Below are 15,932 nucleotides of genomic sequence, written 5' to 3'. Positions count from 1 at the left end.
TTTTAATTAAAAAGTCAAGAATTTTTGACGTTTGTTTTTCTTTCAAATCGATTTCCGTTATTGTTGCTGCACTCGAATAACCATATTATCGCCAGCAAAGGTGTCCTCAATGTCTGACCTTTCCAGAACACTCCCCATGAACCCTTTTTCTCCCCCAGTTTTTCCAAGATGGCGATTTTTGCAAAACAGCATGATATAAATTTGCATGATTTTGTGCTCGAGAATTATCAACATGATAGAAAAGTGTTATGCAACAAAAACTACTGAGAATCATCTAAAGAATATGTGGGATTTATTTCAAAATTTTTTTCTCTATTTTTGTATTTTTCAATTTGGACAATTGTTTGAAAGATTTCAAATATTCTGAAAGACTCACACGTATTCTTTGCATAATTCTAAACATTTTTTGTGATGAAAAAATTTTTTGTCAAGTTGAAACTTTTTGAAAAACAAATATATTTTCCATCGCATAATAAATTGGTTCATAATTTTTTTTAATCCTCAAAATTTGAGCCCGATTCGATCAAACCCGGCCGCTGGAGAATTTTTTGAAATTTCAAAAAGGTCAGTTTTTTTATCATTTTCAAAAGTTTGCATTTCACCGACTACATCACTTCCGTTTAAGCGGCATTCTTTTCGGTGAACGTTATACTTATAAGAAAAAACTATATATTAGTTATAAACTCAAATCCAGCTCTTTTACCTGTTTTTAAAATTCTCCCAAACCTACGAATTGCCGAAGGGAGGGTTACATAACAGGTGATTTTTTTGTGAGGATATATTCTGTTGATATTTGCCCTGGTTTCTCCCGATTGCTTCGATTTCGTCACTATAGAGCCATCCAAAGATGATCGATTTTTCAAAAATCGCTATGTTTAAATAGCTGTCATTTTTTTCTTCTGATCTGGTTTAAATTTACAGGAAAGTTTCTTTGTTATGTCCCAAGGAAGCCCTGGAAATTTCAACTTAGGAATCGAGCTTGGAACCGGTTCATGAATTTTCGAACATCCCGAAAATTGCATTGAAATCAACAAGCAATTTATTAACACTAGGGTGTATCCCGCGCGCTGAAGAGCGCGAGCGGTTTTCTGGTAGCGCTGCAGCGCTCCTTTTATTAAGAATAAACGCGAGTACAGAGGGACAGCTCCACTGACTACTGTACATCACGTCTTTGGGTCCGCAGTGTGGCTGATACTTAGCTACCGTTTGGTAAAAGTCTGGCTCTTCTAGATCGCACCATCGATAGTTGTGTTTTTTTTTCAAATTTTTGGAGCTTTCAAACATAGTTTCAGTCCGTTTTGAGCTCTTTGAAGTAAAAAATCTGAGTTTTTTGCAGAAAAAAAACATAATATTGACTTTGAATTTTGTCTTTGTCCTTGGATAAATGTTGACCGAATCGATTTATCAGAAAGTGACATCGATCCTCTTTTGTAGAGCGTTCAATTCTCTACAAAAATATATCAATAACTTTATGGTATCTTATGGGAAATTGGCAAGAGCGATGCGCACTAACTTAATATTAATACTAAGGACTCATGTTTTAGTTGGTCTATTTTGATACCTGAACGAAACTTGTGAGCTTGGCTTTGATCGAAAATAAAAATGATTTTTTTTTATCACCCTAATATCTAATATTTTTCTATATATAAGCTGCCTGTCACTTTTGTGCAATTCGAAGAAGAGGTAATTTTTCTATTATAAAACTCTGCCTTTCATTCAATATTACGTATAGGTTATTAAGCTAATTAATTACACAAGCACACAAAATAAAAAAAGTTGGAAAAAACTCGTGGACGTTCGTCAATGTAAGATAATCTCCAACACCCGTTTTTGTAGAAAATAAAATGCTCTATAAAAAAGGTTTCTTGCCATTTTTTCAGCAAAACTGTTAGATTTATCATACGTTGCAGGAATTTTTTTGAAGATCACGTCATTCATGATCTCATAAAAAATTCAGAATGTCATAAATCTACTGTCTCCCGAACGCATTGTTTGGAGGCGAATGGCTTTTTTTATCGAATGGGGTCATCTTGACAGTATACGTTCATGAAAATCTGCAAGCGTACACATAGAAATGAATAAACATAATAAACGCTATATGAAAAAAAATGTACATTTCAGATTTTTTTTTTAATAATCTGGGAAACGTTGGCGGTGTTCTTAAACAACCTTAAGAAAATACTGCAATTGTTCCTCATTCTTCATTAAACGATTATTACATCGTTCTATTGAAGAAATACTACGCTCTACTACACCGTTCACCACCCCCAGATTTTGAAATATCGACATCTACAAAGTCGTGGTAAAAAGTTTTAAAAATTGTCAGTGAATTTTTAGATACTAACTCGCTTAAATCCTTCTTCAAAATTTTTTCTAATAAACCCGAACAAAGCAAATTTAACTGAAGCGAACGCGTGAAGTGAAGTGAAGTGAAGTGAGCAATAAGTCTTTCCGTTCCACCGATAACATAGGATCTACATTTACGGTGTAGCTCAGGCGATTTTTTTAATAATAAAAAAAAATTTTTTAATTCTAGAGTGTTTTAGAATCCCCACTCATAGTAAACATTACAAAGTGTTTCCAAATTATAAACTATTTACATAACGATGAATTCGATGAAAATTCCCATTTACCTTCAAACAATGCGTTCGGAAGGCAGAGAATTATTAATGTATGATGATAATCTGAATTTTGCCGGTTCAAAAAAGTGCTTGCCGGTTCAACTTTGATAGTGAATAACTATCAAAAGAGCAGATTTATCACAAAATGATAAGAGATCTTTTTTATAGAGCATTCGATTTCCTACAAAAACCTGTTTTGGGCATCATCCGAAATTAACCCATCCGCAAGTTGCAAAATTCCAAAGTTGCCAGTGATTCGCTCTCCAGGTTATTTCAATGGGAAACAGAGAATCAATGGGAAACAGAGGACTGAAATTTGGACATGTGTCATATGTTATGCTACTGGAACCATTGAAAGATGTTCTTTGAAGACAAATAAACCGTTTTTTTTACACACTTTAATGTCTATAAATCGAAAAATATGGAGCCGTCGACTTAGACATTGAAAACCGTACAGAAATATACCTAGACATCAAAAACCATAGAAAAATATGCGTAGACATCGAAAACAATGAAGTTGTCGGCCTAGACATCGAAAACCGTAAAGAAATGTACCGAGCCATCAAAACTATGGAGCCGTCAATCTAGATGTCCAGAACTGTAGAAAAGTATAGCTAGACATCGAAAGCTATGGAGCCGTTGCCCTAGTCGTCGAAACTCATAGAGATACCTAGACATACCTAGGTATAGTGGAGAATTGTACACAGACATCGAAAACTATGGAGAAATGTACTTACACGTTGTAAACCACGTAAAAATATACCTAGACACGAAAAACTATGGAGTCGTCAACCTAGACGTTGAAAACCATTGAGAAAGGTACCTAGATATCGAAAGCTATGGAGCCGTCGATCTAGCCGTCGTAAACCACGTAAAAATGTACCTAGACATGAAAAACTATGGAGTCGTCGACCTAGACGTTGGAAACTACGTAAAAATATACCTAGACATGAAAAACTATGGAGTCGTCGACCTAAACGTTGCAAATCATTGAAAAATGTACCTAGACATCGAAAACCAAGGAGAAATATACCTGGACATCGAAAACTGTGGAGAATTGTACCTAGACATTCAGAACTATCGAACCGTCCATCTAGACGTCGAACAACACAAAGAAATATGCCTAGACAAGGAAAACCATGGAGAAATATACGCAGACTTCTAGAACCATTGAGAAATGTATCTAGACTTTAATAGCCATGAAGCGGTCGACCTAGACTTCGAAAACCATGAAGAAATACATTTAGACTTCGAGAGCTATGAAGAAATATACCCAGATATATCGAAAACTATGGAACCGTCGACCTAGACGTCGTAAACCACGTAAAAATATACCTAGACATAAAAAACTATGGAGTCGTCGACCTAGACGTTGAAAACTATGGAGAAATGTACCTAGACATCGAAAACCAAGGAAAAATATACCTAGACATTGAAAACTATGGAGCCGTCGACGTTAGACAGCAAGTAGAAACGTCGTCTTGTGCATCGAAAAACATGAAGTCGTCAACCTAGACAACAGAAGCCATGTAGTTGTCGACCTGGGCATAAAAATTCATGATAAAGTTGACCTGAATTTTGACTACCACAAACCGTCGACCTCGTCACTGAAATTTGAAAAGTTAACATGAACCACGAAATTTCGGATCCTGAGAAAATTCGTGTATTTTCACAATTATCCTACGATCTATTACCATTCGAAGTACGAAATAAAAAGCAATTCGCATTTCAATTCAATGGAGCCTGAAAAACATGGGTTATGTTATTTTATACTCGAATACGACTACTTTTTTATTTGAATGTGCTGTTTATCTGTGGGCCATGTAATTAAATGCTGTTGGTTGATATAACCAACCGCGCATACACGAACTGTCAATCTGACAGCTGAAACTATCAAACTAAGAGCAGGACTTCAAATTCGAGATTTCAAAGCGACCAATCACAGCACGAATAAAGAGGCAACAATAGATTCGATATTTTGATATATTCGATACATTTGAGCCCATAAACTTTTTATTGGAGGACTAGGGTATATTAGCGCGCGCTGAAGCGCGCGTATAAGGGTTTATTAACGCTGCTGCGCCCAAGGAAAGCTTATAACCACTCGCGTATACACCACTGCCAAATTGATAGTAAACATGAAACTGACAGCAAGACTTCGAATTCGAAAGCCCCAGCGACCAATCACAGTACGAATAAAGCGACAACAATGCCCCTCGTTGGTGACCAACTTCGGACGTTACTCACCAACTTTTTAGAAGGGGATTCATTTAACATACTTTTTCTTTTTATTCATCATCGTTCGAAAAAGTTTGAGAAAATGTGCAAAATTTCGAGAGTTGTTATATGTATATGCATAGTAAAAGAGATTAAATTTCAATCGTGATTGACGGAAACGATGTACGGAAATAAACGGAAGTCCTCCGAGTCGCCGGAAATGAGTTTTCGTGAGAGGGTCTTAGTAAAATGCGTAAGCCAGCTTCGTCTTTCTTATGAGCCATAGAATTTTATTGGAGATAAAAAAACCATGGATAAGAAAGAAAATGGGAGAAGGTGAAAGAGTGAAACGAATTTGGCTGGGCAGAAAGAGAGCCTAAGAAAAACGAAAGAGGAGTAAAAATGTAAAAAAAGTAAATAGGTCAAAAAATAATCCGAAAAAAATAATACCGCCATACTTTGCTTCTTACATAGAGCTTCTTTGGGTCTAATTGTCAAAATAAAAGGAGGGTGAAAAATTACCAGCATATCAACCTCGTGCTATTGACTAAGATGTCCTTGATCGAGCTAACCTTATATTATTCGTTATATATTGTACTTACTCTAATTATGCTAGATTTTCCAACTCCTGGTGCACCGAGAAAAACGATCTTCACTCTATCCAGGGTATCGGCGGGACTTTCTTCTTCTTTGGTGCCGCTGTCAACATTGTCACTCCCCAAGGCTTCGCCACCACGTCTTTCCAAATAATCTAAATCAAGATCTGCAATCATAAATTTGAAGTAAACGTTTATTTTCATTCAGATAAGAGTCTGCACACATTGGATTTTCAACAAAAATTCATAAACGGCTTTGAGTTTTTATACGTTCCCCGATGATCTTTCTTATCGTTATATAAACTGGACAAAGAATAAATATTCCGATTGTTTTCTATGAGTGGCGATATTCCATCGTGATTCGGACAGTCGAAATATTTGCTAAGCTTTAAGTAAGCGCCATGGTAGAATTTTTTGTTTATGCAAGATAAATCTTCCATGTATTTATCCATAGATCAGGATAATTCTCGATCATGCGGGTGGATTTACTAGCCGGAGTTGGTGCTGGATCATCACTTACATCCATTCGTCTTCAGCGAACCTTATTTTGTATGTGCGTACGTGTATGCAAGGAGGCACGTCACCCTGATTACTTAATCATGGCTCAAACTTTTCCGAAACAAGAACTACATGGATAACCTTTAGCAGCTTACAATTAATCCTGTTGATATATATATACGACAGAATTTTTGAAAGTAAATATAACGAGCTTTGGTTACTATTAATTGAGTTTTGCGTAACAAAAAATTACAATTAATCGATTTCAGTAAAATGTCAGATTTTTTTTTAACATCGATTATAAAATTACTTGTAATTCAATTCGACGACGTTTGTTTCACGCCAGTAAAAGGTAATCGACAGTTTTTGTGTTTGAAGTATGTTACATCAATTACGATAGAAACATTTCGTTTCTTTAAATCTTCTACCTAGATAATGCTTGTTCACAACAAACTCCGAGTGCATAGAAGGTACAAAGTCTCTCGATGCCGGCGGGTCCATGCAAAGAAAATTATTAACGATTTCACGTTTTTAGTTGAAATATCTTTCTATTAGATGACGCAAAAGCATTGTAACCTTTTGATTTCTTTTAGCAATTTTTGTGGAACGTAATATAAACGGGAAAATTCAAACGTTTCAATCAGGAGATATTTTATCAGTCAAAGCAATTCAGGTACAACTCAAAGCATTCGACGACGTGAACCTTCACACGCGGGTATCTCGAGACGACTGACCCCGGAATATGAAATAGAGATATTATTGGGTTCTCTCACCACCCTATTTCTCTCCCGCTATCCTTCCTTTCATCTCTCTTTTGCGCGCGCGCGCGCACACACACACGCTAGAGTGTCTTAAAAAAATCGAATGTTTTTTTTTTCAAAGAACATTGAAAAATCGTCATAGTATCTCTAGAAAAAGATGCTCTGAAATTATGAGCTCTTAATATTAATATTTAGAGGTGGCGCTTTGTAATTTTCTATTTCCCATTTAAATAACATGGGAACATTTTTTTTCAAACTTTGGAATTTTGTAACCTAATAACGAGCTACGTCACAGGTAAAACAAAATCAGCCTTTATGGAAAATCGAATGGTCTACAAAAAAGGTCTGATTGACATTTTGCGTAGGGTGAGCCGTTTCAAAGATATCGTGAGAATTTTTTATTTTTCTTTTCTGTCATGATCATGACGTGTTTAACGTAAAAAAACGTGACCCTTAAATTTTTTTAAATGTTTGACCGGTTGCAACGAGGAAACGATTCGTTAGATCGGAATGTAACTTCGCAGGGTTTTTGGAGGTATATTCAGCTGTAAAAGGCATACTCAACATTAGTCATTTCATGATTATTTGAAATTTGGTTGTTGTCTTTCTGAAAAACCATAAATTATCTTTTTTTTCCTGTTTTTTCAAATGCACGACAAGGATGGAAAAAAAAATTTTCTTCAAGATCGCAGCGGAACCTTGTAGGACATTTATTCTAGTATTCAGAACTGCCCTTGAATTTCCTGTGCGACCATTGGTTGCCGAAAAATTGTCGATCAAAGACAACTTCTTGTCTTCTTGATTCAAAGTTCAACATCTCAGCAAAAAATGGTCCTATCAAGGTTTTAAAAAAAGCAAATTGAAGCTGAATAAACCAGTTATCCGGTCTATATAATGGCTTAGTTGAAAAAAAATAATTTCCAAGCTTGTGGAGTTGAAAAAAAGCATAAAAATTTTCAAATTTTTTTTCTCACACTTTTTCTCAAAATTGCACAGAACATGTAGCTCTGCATTTTTTTTTGCCACAAGATCTTGAAACTAGAAACGTGAAGCTTCAAAATACTTTTTTTTGAAGACGTCGATACGAATATTTTTCACTGAGATACAACATTTTGAAAAATCACTAAAAATTCGGAAAAATTTTTTGACCCTTTAATTTTTTCATTAACCACAAAAAAAGTCGTAGACATTAAATAAAACCAAAATGAAGCGTTTCCTCTCTAATATTAGCGTTGTCCATTCAAGGAGGAAACACGCTACTTTGTTTTACACGTGGTAAAAAATATAAAAAAAAGTAACAAGCTATGAATATCATAAGCTAAACATTTTTCTGCATGTGTAAAAAGGTCTATTAAAACGTGGTGAATTAAAAAAAAAGAAAATCAAAATGGTCCAAGTTTGAAAGAAAAAATATTTTTGGTTAAAAACTGAAAAAAAATTATGAAAATTCATTTTGTTATTTTTTTTTCATAAAACTGCAACTCAAGACGAAAGAAATGACCTACTATTTTATTTCGATATCTCTGTTATTAAAGAAGTTATGGGCGTTTACAAAAATATTGTACGAAATTTTGGAAAATTTATGGTGATCAGATGGGTTAAGGAAAAAATCTGAAAAAATTAGGAATGACTTCTTTCAATAGGTACAAAATAATAGAAAATTTTCAGCAAAATCAAAAACGGTCGGGGTCACGGATTGGTCGGTTTGGTATGGAATGACCCATATACTAATGTGTTAATGATCCACTCTACTTCATATCAATTTCTTTCTGTTATTCTCAAGTCAATAATAAACCTGAAACAGCATGAATGTTGTAAAAAAACTTGAGACAAACATATTTATGCTCTCTGGGCAGTTACTTGTAAAATCATGGAAATCAATAGGTTCATTAAGAAAAAAAACATTGTCAAATAAATGCAGAAATTACTAAGCAGATCGGTTTACGAACAAAAAAAATTACAACAAAAGAAAACTTGGACGCAAAAAATATAAAGACAACATTACAAAAACAAATTGCGACAACAAGAAACAAATGACAAAAGAAAAAACAAATAAACATCAAAAATCTTTGCGAAAAAATGTAACATTTTTTGATGAAATTAAAAAACAAATAATCGATATCTTTTGAATGCGTTAAACTACAGAGTTCGAAGAGGTCGCGATCGAAAGGAAAAAAATAAAAAATACGTTAGTATTCTCTGAAATACTGTAATTATTTAATTATTAACGAATAAATTTCGAAAGTCATCGAAAACAGTTGAAAAACTCTGTCACTCGGGTAAAAACTCTCTGGAAGCGACTCGTCATAACATGAATGTACCTGTCCCACATCAGAGTTGCTACCGCGACTCTAGATTGGGTTCTTAATACACATAAATATAAATTGATTTTTTTGTGTTTAAGAAAAAAAACAAAGCAAAACAAATTTTACACAATCTAAAGTTCGAGGCTCGATATCTTTGAAACGGCTCGATTTACTCAAAATGTCAATCAGACCTTTTTTATAGAGCATTCGATTTTCTATAAGGATTGATTTTATTTTACTTGTGAAGCAGTTCGTTATCAGGTTACAAAACTCCAATGTTTGAAAAAAATGTTCCCATTTTATTTAAATGTGAAATAGAAAACTACAAAGCGCCACTTCTGAATATTAATATTAATATTAAGAATATTAAGAGCTCTAACACACACATATTGTCATTCGATCATCGAAGTTCGAGATATCACCATACATTTGTACAATTCAGCGGTTTAATTCTGCGGACACCAATGCTCGCTGCTTCGACCGATGACTCGGGCATTGTCATCTCCAAGTTTTTTAAATAGTAAACAATAATGGAACAGGCACTAATAAAAGTATTGCTAATCTTTATCATGTAGGAATTGATGTGAAGTAAACTATTCTTAATATAAAACTCGGTTCTCAATATAATCATTTCAACTTAACATTTTTCGATAAGAGAATGTTAATGATCTTGAATTTCATCCAGTTGAACAACGTTGCCCGTCCGATAGCCGAAAGAGTACCTTTCCGAGTGTTTACACAAAAAAGGGTCCATCAAGAGCGGCCGCATGCATTTTTATGAAACTCAAACTTCGTTAAATAGTCGCTCATAATATTGAATTACTTGTTGGTGAGAAGATTTTCATCCAACGAAAGAAGATTCAAGGATAGACATGAGAGTAGTGATGGTGCTTTGGGTGCTATCCATGAATCTAACGAAATAGGAATATAACTCCCTAAGGCGCTATACCGTGTTTGCTCCTTATCCGTTTTACAATCGATCAACGGGCTTCTGGCTTTCCATTATAAACTTTATAGTATAACAGAAAAAAAATATCACCTTTTATTCGTTGTGCATGATAGTGCGAATATTCATTTATGACTTCTTTTCTATTTCAATTTTGCTCGGTGGTGAGGATTAGCTTGTATACATGGAAAACTTTTTGTCATGAAAGTAGGTCGCGGACGATGGACCGGTAAAACGGTTTATCGTTCACGGAAAATCGTTATAGTCATCGTTTTGAGGGGAAAAATAACATGCACGTGTCCGTCGATCATGCGCATGATTGATTGATTTTTTGCAAATCTTCATTTTACATGGATCAATACCTTTATAGTTACCGCGTGGAACTTGCCATCGAGCCGTTCATGTGCCTGGGTGCATCTGTCAACTAGGGTGTGTAAAAATAAATGCTTTTTTTTCAGAAAACATCCTTCAATAGTTCCTGTTTCATAAAATATGACGCCTGCCCAAATTCCGTTGAAATTTTGCAACTCAGGAACGGATCAATGTATACAATAATTGCCAAAACAGGTTTTTGTAGGGAATTGAACACTCCATAAAAAAGATTTCTGGTCGTTCTGTGATAAATCTGCTCTTTCGAAAGTTATTTATATAGTCAAAGTTGAATTTATAATCGATTTTTAATTTTTGCCACTTTTCCAGCGAAACGGTCGTATTTATCATAAAACATCGCAGAATTTAATCGCAGATTTTGATTTTTGTGGGTAAAGCCGACAGTAGTAAACCTCAACGTGTGCTCCGACGGGAATCAGTACTTTTTATTTTTAGAAACATAGGAGTAAAATTTTGGTGAGGTTGTACCAAGTACGATACTGATGTAAGTATTGTTGGTTATCCGGCGAGCATCAATCGCGCATGGAAATAACGAGAGAAAATTTGAATGGAGCGATGAGTTCGTTAATCACCAGGCTCTGAGCAATTCTACGCGATCCACAGTGTTTTAAAAATCTCCTAACTTTAGTTATAGTATTAATTACATTTAAAATTTGCATGTCTGTATCTCTGTACCGAATGATCCGATAATGCTTCATATCTGGCATGGTTTATACGGTCTCTTATCAGTTGTTCAACGAGTATCGGGGATAAGAGCAATTCGAGAGCTTATAGGATACTTCATTAGAGTAATCGCGTGATACAGATAGAATAGAGGGACAGCGAGGAAGAGAGTTCGCTTCAATAACCCTTCCATGCAAGCGGTGTAGCAAGGTGTATGTTGGATGCCCATCGAGTTCTTCGATCGTTGGTGAACGATGCGGTAGATATTAGAGGCTTTCACAACCCGAAGAGCTGGTCATTTTCGGCGAACCTATGTATCGGTCATTCCACGCAGCGATCCAAATACCGACGCAGAGTTCTATTTATTTTTCAAATTCCAACTTGAGCGCCCAATTTTACTCCATCATAATAAATATTCTGTTAAAGCATTTCCGTTTCTACTCGTTGATACGATACTGTGATTTCGTGGCATGTACATCGACGATGAATATGTTCGCTCAGATTCATTTTTGCGATTACAATTTATGATAGTGAGAGGAATTGTCGAAATACAATTGCATCGAATCACAAGATCTTGAATGGTACCGGCGGCAATTCTTGGCAGAATTTCTCATACATACGTTCGTATGCGGCGTCAAACGATATGAAGCGCGAGAGTAGCAGGATATAAATTCTACAAAATCCTTATCAGAAATCGATCAACCAGAACTGAACGATAATTCGTTTATACTCCACTAGAAATTGGAACTATCTCATATTCAAAAAAGCTCATAAAAATTTTTATCCATTATACTGCGACGAAATAAAATTTATAATTTTGTTTTGATTTCGAATATTTACATATATTTATTTATATTGATAAAACGAATCTACAAAAGTACTTACGGTATTGTCTTTGCGGCGCGAGGCTTCGCCGCCTCTTACCGCTGGCGGTTTTGGTACCTATTTTGACGATTTTTGTTTCTTCACCAAGGCGAGAAGCTTTTTTTTTTGTTTACATCGCCCCAAAATTCGCGCACTTTTGTTATAAAAACAATTCCGAGAGTCCCGAAATGATCCTATATTAATCACAACGATTTACAACCCTTCGATCTATATACCTTAATTACTTATTTGTCGTTGCAGTATTGTTATCACGAGGCGTTTTATGATTTTCTTTTATCCGACGAAACAAGATTTCGAATTTCCTATATATATTGTATCTGATAATATCTACGAATTCTAACAAATTTGTATATATGTATTCCGTATTTTTGGCACTGAGTAAACACGATTAATATTTATGTAACAATTCCAAAGCCAAGAATACGAGGCGCTTTGGCCTCGATTTTTATTGCTGTACATCTAGATCTCAAAGCCTGGCGGCAACCCTTCTGATTTATATCCCCGAGCCTAGGACTATTTCCGCTGCTCTCTTACTCAAGCGGTAATTAACTACCTCTCTCTCTCGCTCGCTCTCTCTTTCTCTCTCTCTCTCTCTCTTTACCTTCCACACAGACGCCGCACACAAACATGCACGCATCGTACCCGTATTCCTCTAATTACATTGTCTTGTGATTACAACGCTTTGCGATTTAACCGAATGCATCGATGCATGCATTTTGAGATACGTGCTCCCACCCCTATCAGGACGTGTACCGTACTGTATATATTCCAACAAATACGTACGTGTGAACGTATAACATTGTTGATTGTACGATTGCCTCTCGTATATAACTCTTGTCGTCTCTTTTCGATTTATCATACGATTTCAAAAGGGAGAATATATAGGTCTACAAAGTCTAAGACGATTAAATATTGATTTCAGTCTCTTTTTCATTTGATGCTCTTTGTTCATGTGCAAATACTCGGTATAACATTTTGACGTGTATCATCTCCCGCGCACATGCACACACTAATTCACGCCTATATTTTTTCCTCTCTCTTGAAAATATTACGAGCAATTATTCGCTTTTACGATATTTCACGGGCTGGCTTTCTTCTTTCCCTTCACGGGGTGACAGTATCCAATTTCGTTTGACCTTTAACGACGTCAACGCGAGATCGCTCTGATCGCTGATCCAAGAACGAGCGAATGTTTTGGCGACTCTACAAATCCTGTTTCACTCGACCGAAACGACGGATTATGGTAAAAAAAATCAAAATCAGGGAACACAGCGTAACACATCACCCCCGGTAGACACGAGGAGAACCTCCGTCGCTCCGGCTCTCTCTAACCCCACAGTCGATCGAAACTTGCCGTCGACGAGAAACCCTGGCATCAAATGCGCAAGCGCATCTCCCCTTCCCGCCAAATCATTCACGGGGCTCATTTTTTTATACGTTGTCAACGTGATGAAAACAATTCGGAAAACAGGGTAATCATGATTTTCCGATCATAGTTTGAGCTTCGATATTTTTACTCCTCCGGTCAAAGTTTACTTCACTTTCTTATTATTTGTCAACTCATTTTGTCATACTCGTGGCGAAGTATACGAATAAAATCTGACGAGCACAGGATTTTCGCTTTTCGGAATTACTTATAACCTCGGCATCTTTCACTCACTGGTTTTATTCGATTAGGAACGCTCTAGCGGCGATAACGATTATAAAATGAATGAGAAAGCAGTGAACATTATTCGATTTGGAAAAAAATTTAACGAGGTGCCATTGTTGACCCACATGATCTAATGATTCGGCAATATGAATTTCTTTTATATTCAGCAAGCGCGGTCTCGGTTTTTGTTTTGCAAAAGCAGAGGTCGCTTTGGCTTTAAAAAAGTACCTAATCGATATAGAAGAACTGATGATGAAAACAATATTTTTAATCAACGTTTATTGGTGTATAACGACGGTAATAATAAAAGAGATGAAATACGAGAGTATATTGTTTTTCTTCGAGGGACAACGGCTCTCTTAAGGAACCGAAGATGAGCTTAAGAATATTAAGGAACTTATGCGTGATGACGTTTCTCAGCTAACGTTTCACCTATATATTATTAGATGACATTGTGAAAGTTTCGAGTTTCGCTCCAAGTCGTGTTGATAGGTACGTTAAAAATAAGAAACACTTTTTTCTTTTGCTGAGCCTGCGAAGCATCAACGCGATTGTACAGTCACGCATCCAAAACACGTATAGGAAAAGTCGATTTTTTCCACTGTTCGGTCTGAGCTGTCAGCAGTGGATCGGACATTGAAGATGCAGCTGATTCATTGTAAAGATTTAAGAATTATCGAAGTTCTAAAATTGGTTGACTTTTCAGAGTAGTGTTATTTTGAAACAATTGAAAAGGGAGATTTTCATTCATTCGTTTCAAACTCGTGACTATATGTAAATTGGGATGTGTCGAAAAAAATTGATATTTCTTTTCCGGCTCTACAAGCATTTTTCTTTTTATTATGCCAAACGATGAAGCTAGCCGAAAGAACAGCTCGAAATATAATTATTTCGGCCGGTTCACCACATACTTCAATTTTCCATAAGAATAACACGTGAAAAAAAAACTTCGGAGAATATTGTTCCATATAATCTGTAAAAAAAATTTTACAGATATTCTATTTACTTGTACTTTTTATATTCTACTTATTTGTAGAGAATTGAATTCCTTACAAATAAAATCCGTAAAGTCATTTACCTAGAACCAACTGTTCAACGGTTACGGCAGTTTGAAGTTTCTAACGTCACCCAGTCAGATTTCGCATGTATCAATTTCTATTTTCGAGGTCACTCCTTTTAATGGTGCTCTTCAAATTAGGCTTAAACCTATTATTGAATATAGTTTTTTTTTTATGGCTTCTAAGATGTACCTGGTTTTTATAAAATGGCTTTTATCTAGGTAAAAATATCTTGTATATGAGGGATTTTCTGTCAAACCGGCCACTTTTTTTTCGATCATCTTAGCTCTACCCCATAACTGATTATATCAAAGTACTACTAAAAAGCACTCTATGTGAATTTTGTCAGATTTTTAAATTCATAACTCTAGAAAATACCATTTCTTTTTCAACCGGATATATCTCGGAAACTTGAAGTAACTGAAAACAAATGTTTTCACATAAAAGTTGTAGTTTCGTGTTAGCTTTCGAGCGGACGACTCAAAATAATTTTTACGTTCTGGTAACGATGATTTTTACGAAAAAAGGGGAGAGTTATTATTTTATTCAGAAACAGCCATTTTTTTTAATGAAAAAATTACAGAGATTTCCAATATGTCTGACGATATCGCAAAAAAATCGCCAGAGTGGCACGAATCGAGGTTCTAGGGTAAAAAAAATGAAATTACACAAATTAATTTTTTCATAATTAAATATAGTAACGGTGAGGATTATTGTTTCGTCTTTTTTTTCGTAACTTTCGATCATCAATATTTTTGTTTGAACAAGGATTTTTTCAAACTTTGATTCTGAAATGAATGCATGTAATTTCCTTGGCGGTGCTTTCGGAGGGTCAGTGATTTGGCTACCGAATTTTCCCGAAAAGTTGGTTATGAAAAAGACGATCGTCCAAATGTGAAGTTTATTCATGAAATTTTCACCACTGAAGAATTTTTTGAAATTCTTTAAAAGTCATTTTTTTGTGACCAAAAATTCTTAATTGCCACAAAAATCGAATCAATTTATTGTCATCGGTTGATTTTGAGGAAAGGATGTTATTTTCATGGGAGCCAGTCACCGGAGCGACGCGATGCAAATAAAATGACCCGACGATTTTTGCCGGTTTGGCGATCAGCGAAATGGGCGAGGTCTGACTGGTTTAACAGAAACACAAAAAAAATGAACACGGCGAACACTTATTTTCTATTTAAATTACACGGGACTTGACGCTAGGAATTGATAAAAAGATAAGATTCGGTGAATATTCGGGAGAACAGTCACACTTACTCACATACGAAAGATTCGTATGAAGCGGTATTTTTCGTCTTGAACCTTCTATTTTTTTTTTTCCAAGAAAAAAG

The 15,932-nt window shown here is 35.5% G+C and overlaps 1 protein-coding gene across 2 annotated transcripts in view; it reads right to left on the bottom strand.

Moving 5' to 3' along the window:
• The window catches only part of LOC122407386 (ras-like protein family member 10B), a 37,394-nt gene extending 24,191 nt beyond the window's left edge, over positions 1 to 13,203 (bottom strand). Inside the window, exons 1-2 of one of the 2 annotated variants that reach the window (XM_043413564.1) lie at positions 12,667 to 13,203; positions 5,441 to 5,601 (exon numbers count right to left, since the gene is read on the bottom strand). In XM_043413564.1, coding sequence (XP_043269499.1) covers positions 5,441 to 5,601; positions 12,667 to 12,742 — 237 coding nt within the window. In that variant the 5' untranslated portion in view covers positions 12,743 to 13,203. Of the gene's footprint in view, positions 1 to 5,440; positions 5,602 to 6,360; positions 6,482 to 12,666 lie in introns of those variants that run through there. The other variant, XM_043413565.1, reaches the window with a different exon arrangement.
• Between the last annotated feature and the right edge of the window lie 2,729 nt (positions 13,204 to 15,932).

This window comes from Venturia canescens, chromosome 2, assembly GCF_019457755.1.
Source record: "Venturia canescens isolate UGA chromosome 2, ASM1945775v1, whole genome shotgun sequence".
Lineage (NCBI taxonomy): Eukaryota > Metazoa > Arthropoda > Insecta > Hymenoptera > Ichneumonidae > Venturia > Venturia canescens.
This window is presented reverse-complemented; position numbering and strand designations above follow the sequence as displayed.